This window comes from Triticum aestivum, chromosome 3B, assembly GCF_018294505.1.
Source record: "Triticum aestivum cultivar Chinese Spring chromosome 3B, IWGSC CS RefSeq v2.1, whole genome shotgun sequence".
NCBI classification, from domain to species: Eukaryota; Viridiplantae; Streptophyta; class Magnoliopsida; order Poales; family Poaceae; genus Triticum; species Triticum aestivum.
In genome coordinates, this window is record NC_057801.1 from 538,365,931 (window position 1) to 538,373,499 (window position 7,569).

The following is a 7,569-nucleotide window of genomic DNA, read 5'->3' on the forward strand; positions in this document are numbered from 1 at the left end:
CTTGGGGATTATCAGAGCAGCGAGAAGACGAGCAGAAGCAGAAGCTTTAGAAAGAAGCCAAGAAAGCAAAAAAGAAGACAATGTGGAGTCATCAAGCAAGCATAAACCCAAGAGGAAAGTTACTTGTTCATTTTGAAGTGAGGAAGAACACACTATCAAAACCCGTGAGTCATTCCTTGAGTACAAGGCTATGATGTGGCTGCTAATCTTACAACAAAATGTGAGTTTTGCTCCGAGGAAGGCCACACAATGCAATCATGCATCCAGTTTAAAGCTACAACAGCGAAAGTCGAGGGACATGCTCAATGGTTAGATTATACTGCTGCAGTTCAATTCATGTATCAGTAACTTGAAGCCTATTTTCGAAAAAGACATATTTGTCCTGTGTAGTGTTACTGAATTTTCTGTTAACTTTATCTGAGATTTTGGTTCATGTTACTCCTCATTAAAATTGCATATTCTCAAAAGGTTGATATTGCTGCAGAAGTGAGAGTGAAAAAAAAATGAAGCATTGATATCGTGTTTTGTGGGGAATTAAGAGAGCATGTATTTGAAAAGAAATATTACACAATTTCAGATATTAAGAAAAAATGTGTTTCTCAAAATGTGTTGATTGCTCAAAAGCATTGGACAAAAAAACTGAGAATGCTTGTTCTAGGAAGCTAAATGCTTCTAGTATTAGGTCAAAGCTCCCAAAATGCTTCTTCCAGCAACAATTATCACAAGTTGTTGCTCCAAAAAACAAAATATACAAAACATGTTTCATGAGCATGCTTCCTCCAGCAATTCCTTAACATTGTTGCTGACAAAAAGTGGTTGTCGGACAATTTGTGACAAGATAAGGCAGCACATGCTAGAAAAACACACATGAAAACGTTTGTAACAAAAACTGAGAAGTGTTCCATAAAACTTGAAAAGGTTGAGTACCAAGTAGCAAAACTGGTATAACTTGGTTCCAACAAACCACCACACGGTTATAGCTTCCAACAAAATCACTGAAACATATAATTATGTTTCCTTACTACAAACTATTGAGAATCATTCCAGCCAAATAGAGGCCCATAACTGATTTGCTTTACATGGAGTTCATTTGACACAAAAAAAAGAACATAGCACACTACTGGCAACAATGTATTTCCAAAAATTGCAAAGTTGCATCTTCAAAACTGCTGCAATCACCTTCTTCAATTCTTGATGATCACTTTCTTCAAGCCACTATGACCGCCCTATGCACATCAGCGGGGCAGACCTTGTTCAGCGGATGGAAAAACAGCTTCGAAGCAATGGTCTTCCGCACATCAAGCATAGTTTGCTGCATAAGAGAGAAATTGGTGAAAAGAGAACAAACGTATATCAGACATGCAACACATGAAAAAGTACCCAAAAAAGCAAGATTATCTATTTTTACCTTCTTAAAATCTTTCATCCTCTTGCCGTCGAAATTTTCCAAGTACAGTGTTGAAAACAATCCACAATCAAAGCTGTTTTGTGGTGCCATTCAGAAAATGGGTAGAAAAAAGTTAAAGGTTTCTACATAAAAGGACATGTAAACACTACTATTATGGAGGGGGGGTATGTGACTAGAGCTCACTGAGTTGTCTGTTGTGGGTAGTCAAGTAGGGGCCAGTCTGGTTTGAAAGAAGATAAATCCACTTTGAAATCTGGCTCTTCTATAGCAATCCTCTTGAAATTGGTAAGCTGGCAGAAATAGGAAATAGTGGCAAAAAAAGCAGGGGCTTTGTCAAACATAAAAGAGTGATGAGGGAAAATGCTACAACCACTAAAACTTCATACACATTCGGATTCACTGTCAAGATTTTGAACACATGTTCATTGGGGATCTGGTTTTTTCAAATAGTGAACAATGAAAACTACAGATAAAATGATAAATGTCACTTACTAGATTCCTTGCAACAACATCCAATTTTCCGTTATCCAATGAGTCAAACATGTTGAACTCCTTGTGCAAGAGGTTAACGACGCAAACAATCCAGTGGCCATCATGGACGATGGTGAAGAAAAGCTAGAAAAAGCAGTAAATACAAGATAGAGGTTAAATGGAATAAACTTTAAAGCACAAAAAACTAAAGGAAACACAGAAATCGAGTAAAAAAATTGTTGGGAGCAAACTTACTAGGTCGAAAACTGAAATCTGGAAATTTTGGCACGCCCTCCTCAGCTCTCTTGCACAAACACTCAGGTCAAAAACTTCTGGGTGGACAGAGAGTTGAAGCTGCAACACACATGGACATAGAAAAACATAAGAAAAAGTGATGGAGAACTTTGTAATAGGGCATAAGAAAAAACTCTAGAAAATGATTGCACTAAACGGGAGCAACAAGAGATGAACTAACGCTCATTAAAACAGAGAAAGCAAATTTCTTCTGCTTATTTGAAGATGACAATTGTTCAATGTTGAAGGTTTCGATGAACAAAGACATGACTTCGTTGCATATCTGAGCGCGTGGCTTCAACGACTTCTGAAAGTTGGTGTAGGTAATGTGGAAATCACCAATCCTAATGAAAGGAGGCCTGCAACAAGAAGGATGGAAACCATAGTAGTTAGGAGCGTTTGATAGGATGACAATGTAATAAATAGGAGATAACAAAATGATGGAAGCAAAATTTAAAGAAGATGATACTTACTCAATTTCCCCTCTCTTCATCTTCTTCATCTTGTACCTCTTCATGACATAGTACTGGTACATTGCTTCCATCTTCGAACCTGTCTTGATTTTCTTGTGCTTTGATCTGGCCGACATTGGACTCCCTACTCTTTTCTTGCTCTTGAGCTTCTTCTCGTCCTTTCTCTTCAACTTCTCCTCGTTGAGGACGGGACTTGGTTCCCTGCTGCTAACTAGAACAACTAGCTCTTCTTGTGGTTTTGATGGTCCATCTGAAAAAATAGTAAAAAATGATTTTCCAAAAAATGTTGCGAGGAGAGATTTGTTCAAAGATAAAACATGGCAGGGCATACCTGCAGTCCCGCTTGATAATGGAGCCACAGAGATTGGTGTGACATCATACACTAGAACTTCTGCTTCTGTTGAGATTGGAGCCTGAGGAGTGACATAAAAAACATCACAAGACTTTGGTGTTGTAACAGTGTTGCCATGGGTTGGAGCATTGGAGTTCGCATCTACATTTGGGACACTGATCCACCAATCATATGCCTCAGTGCCCTCTTGGAACAGACTCATTGATGGCACATCACTCCAATGTCCAACCACACTAGTCGGCACAGAGTGATTGCGATGGCTGAGTTGGTGACCATGCTCAATATCTTCACCACTAGACACTTTATCATTTGCAGTCTCAAAACATCGTCCAAGGTTCTCACTGACAACAACACTACTTCCTGTGCCCAGCTCAACCACGTCGCCTCCATTAGGCTCATGAGCAATGCTACTTGCACAGTTGCTTCGAGCTCCTTCAGCTGGCTCAAACACCTTGTCAGTTGTTGGCTCATCTACGAACTTCTCCCTAGAACTTTCCTTGCTACAACCATGACCATCTGACTTGTCTACAACATTGCTGCGAGGAGGCGGCACATCAAAGGTAACATCCGCTGCTTCCTGAGAACTTGACGAAGCAACATGAACATCTTTGAGAAGCTGCTCCATTGGCTTGCAATGTATTGCTTGCAACACTTGCCCGTACGAACTTAGAGCCCCTTTTAACTTTGCATCATATAGTTTTGTGTGATTGTCGTAGATGTGTGATGGGAGCTGAAAAAATGTATGGCAAAATAAAGTGACGGTCGTCAGAAGGGATGCAACTTACCATATGATGGAACTAAAAAATAGAAAAGGTAGAAAGGTATTTGACAATTAAACAACGGAAATAGAAACACAAAAAAAATCTCACCTCAAGCTCTGCCCCAAATGGTGCCGGGTTTTGAAGGCAATCATCCAGCGAACCACACACATCTTCATTGGTGCTTTTACCATTATCCGTTGGGTTGCTACCTTCCATAGGGTTCTCTTTCGCAGCCACGTCATCTTGGTTATCATTAAAGTTGATATTTCCAGCTCCACAATATTGAGTGTCATCACAATCCGGGTTGTCCGAAACCTGCTGATCTTGAGCAACTTCACTGATGTTGCCTACCGGGCCTTGGGCAGGCAATGGTGCGTATGGTGTCTCTGACAGAGGGCGAAACTACAGGACACAAAGCAAAAAGAAACAAGAATTAAAACCATGAGTGCACAAGCAAAAATAAGAAGGTAAAAAATGGGAAGAAACAATGCTGCAATGAATGAGGGAAGTAAACCACACAAAAAACTTACACGACACTTCCCAAAAGAGGCTTTTCCCAAAGAAAGCTTATCCTTGTCAAAGTCCAACACAAGATCAAAGTCAGTCTGATGCACGAAGCAAGCCCTTGGAAGAGAATAATTCAATTGGTGCTCGTTGATGGCAGCTTGAGGAAATATCAAATGGTCCATGTAAATAACCTGAATAAGAAGACAAAAAAATATCAGACACAATAAGAAGAAAAATGTGATTACAGAAAACAAAAACATGTTGCGATAGATAGAAAAATTCCAAAAAGAAAGAAGTATACCGCGAGCATAGGGAAGCAGCCCCCAACCCAGAATGAAGTAGCCTGTGATTTTATCTTGTCCTGGCACTTCTTAACCTCTCTCATTGCAACACTTAAAACATGCTCATCCCAAGCGAATTCAGTAACCTTGTCCATTTCTTCAAGGCTTTTCAAGTACTCTAGCGGCACCATGTTGCCAGTGCTTGGAGTTAAAACTGTTGCAAGAGCTAAGAGCACCCATGACCTCTTCGTAGTATCGCCATCATCATTCCTAGCTCGATGAAGCACATCCACTGTATGCATAATTGGAGCCCTGCCATTCTTGTGATAAATGTTGTGGAGCTCACAATGCTCATGTCTCTTGAAAAGCTCAACTGGTCTGTTGCCTGATGGGATATTGAAAACCTTCTTCACCATGTCTCGAGTAAACACAATGACCTTGTTCTGACTCAGCCTGAAAACCCCAAAAAATGTATTCATTGGTTGCTATCAACATGACCTAAAAAGAAAGAAAGTATATGTTGCAGACATGATGCATGAGAAAAAAGGAATAAGAAAGGAGGTGGGTGCAATACCTGAGCTCACGACTGTTAGTGTCAATGTTTATTGTTAACCACTCCATCAAATCATGTGGCGCTATAAAAGGTGAGATGCTCATGAGATCACCGAAGCCAGTTTCATTTATGCAGTGCCTCTTGCTAGGATTAAGTTTTGTCTTCGCAACTTCGAGCAAGCGTTTTGTTGCGAAACGTTGGTTGAACACGGTATCAGGCTCCATTACTTCTTCGTCTGTCATGTAGCTGCAAAAATCAAAATGAATAAAAAAAGTATTGGGCACAAACGCCATTATACAATTACTACAAAAAGCGATGGGCATTTGTATTCCAGCATACTCAACATCTACCAAGCATAACAATGAAGCAAAACAATGAGCATTCCTTTCTTGCAATTACTTAAGAGTGGGTAAATCTAGAAAAATTAAACAATTAGCTGCATGACACAACCAGCTCAAAAATAAAAGTCTAAAACAATTACATGCATCAAAACACTATAAGATGGAAAAAATCCTGTCTAAATATAGAAATAAAACAAACAATAAGACTATGACTACACTGACTTTCATCTAAAAAACCTAATCTAAACAACAAATACAGCAAGAAACCATAACTTGACTAACCAAACAGTAGCATCACAAAAAAGACCACTAAGAATCTAGTCCTCCAACTCTGAAATCTCATCCCCTACCTATAAAAAACTCGTCCCCTACCTCTAAAATCTCAACTATAAAACCTAGCTACAACATGGAACCAAATTAATCTGATCTGCACAACAAACCCTAGGTGAAATGGGGGATGAATTTGGCGGTAGGAAGGGAGAAGCGGCTCAACTGAAACCCCTGAACAAACAACTCATCTATACTATGAATTCGACCCGAATGTACTCATCCAACGCTGGAAACTGTTGGGATTAACTGCGAAATGAACCGCTAAAAGGAAATCATGCAGGCGGGGGAGAAAAATGATGCGAACTGCAAGGCACCATACCTCTCGTCCGCCGCCGCAACTACAGGGTGGTCGTGTAGCTCGGCGCCGTGGTCGACGGTGCTCGCCGCCGTCCGAACCTCCGGTTCCCTTGTCGTCCCTGCAGGATCCAGTTCCTCCGCCCCACCACGATTGTGGATCTCGGGTCGCCTGCAGGGGGGATGGAAGCAGGAGGGACGACCGAGCTCACGGGGGTAGGAGCAAAATAAATACGCAGGGCACGCGCGTCCACACCCCCCGGTCAGAAAGCGTCCAGACCGTACGATGCGCCGTGATCCGACGGCGCGCGAGATGGTCTCTCGGACAGCTGCGTGCATCCGGATGAGAATGAGCGTTTTCCAAGTGAGTACCCCCTCCCTGTGCGTGTTAAATTGCCCCATTCCTGACATAGAAAAAGCAAAAAAGACATAAGGATGATCTTATGTTTCTTAGTATGTTCTTGAATCATACTGTATTAATTTAGCGATCTATAAGGGGCAAGAGTGTTGGGCATACAATTTTGAAAATGAATAAATTATAGAAAGAAATTTTGGAGTACTACTTACAAATGGAGTGCATTTAAAGAAATTAAAAACGTGCACACAACACAAGTATGATTCAAAGTAAGGCAACAAACAGAAATTCTCGCAAAAAAACGGACATTCTCGGAATCAAAAGGCATAGTATCAAATCTCGAATCTCTCATCCATTTTGTGCTTTCTCGCTTGCTTCTTGCATTACCATCTTTAAAGTCTCTGTAGATCTCTTAGTAAAACCTTCTTTGATTTGGTTCTTTCAGTAAGATACCGAATGGCGACGACAGGATGTGAGGAGGGAGAGTTGGCAGTGGAGGTAGGTTTAGGTCACCGCCGGTGTCGCCCATGGGGAGCGACGCGGGGGAGGAGCACTTTTTCGGCAGAGCTTTCTTTTTCAATAAGATAGCCATGGCATCTGTTACAGGCATGCATCACGATGTCATCTTTGTGATCATCACCAAGTCCCGTGCCTCTATCATTGACCTATGTCTAGCACCCAAAAATGCTATACCCACGTAATTTTTTAGTAAAAGTTACTAAACCTTCCATCCCTAACTAGTACCCCCCCCCCCCTCCCATTTTTGGGGTGGGCCCGCCTCACTTTTCTTAACCAATAAAATCATCCTTCGTTAGGAAATATTTTACGTAGGTGTATTATTGTCTGTCTAGCACCTGCTCCGTCTGCTCCTCCAAGATGCTTTGTTTTTGTTGAGACTTTGCGTGGCCTACGTGCATGTTTACCCAACCCTTGTGGTTTATTCTTGGCTTGTATGCCGGTCACTTAACTAATACTCTGTGTCGTTTGTTGGATGACTTGTTGGTTTGGCTTTATTTATAAAGTCGGACGCTATGTCTTTTCTCTAAAAAAAAGATAGTCAGGGAATCAAGATTGCCATTTTCTTACCTATCCAAATAAATTTCCTGCTGATGAAATGACCTACGTAGAAAATTTTCTTTTCTAAGGATT

The 7,569-nt window shown here is 41.0% G+C and overlaps 1 protein-coding gene across 1 annotated transcript; it reads right to left on the reverse strand.

Moving 5' to 3' along the window:
• Window positions 1-981: 981 nt before the first annotated feature.
• LOC123067579 (uncharacterized) lies at window positions 982-7,012 on the reverse strand. The gene is made up of 14 exons (XM_044490320.1): window positions 6,874-7,012; window positions 6,091-6,469; window positions 5,122-5,346; window positions 4,568-5,000; window positions 4,290-4,457; window positions 3,868-4,161; window positions 2,978-3,728; window positions 2,647-2,896; window positions 2,355-2,532; window positions 2,135-2,233; window positions 1,901-2,023; window positions 1,592-1,698; window positions 1,409-1,481; window positions 982-1,312 (listed from the first exon to the last, which is right to left on the reverse strand). The coding sequence occupies exons 1-14, from the start codon at window positions 7,010-7,012 to the stop codon at window positions 1,208-1,210; spliced, it is 3,324 nt and encodes a 1,107-aa protein (XP_044346255.1). The 3' UTR covers window positions 982-1,207.
• Between the last annotated feature and the right edge of the window lie 557 nt (window positions 7,013-7,569).

Bases quoted from the DNA above. Each gene is read 5' to 3' on its own strand.
- LOC123067579 (XM_044490320.1), bottom strand. From the start codon at position 7,012: ATGGCTATCTTATTGAAAAAGAAAGCTCTGCCGAAAAAGTGCTCCTCC. The intron at 2,024-2,134 runs GTAAGTTTGCTC...TGCTTTTTCTAG, and splicing joins AGATTTCAGTTTTCGACCTA to CTTTTCTTCACCATCGTCCA. The intron at 1,482-1,591 runs GTGAGCTCTAGT...ACCACAAAACAG, and splicing joins TACCCACAACAGACAACTCA to CTTTGATTGTGGATTGTTTT.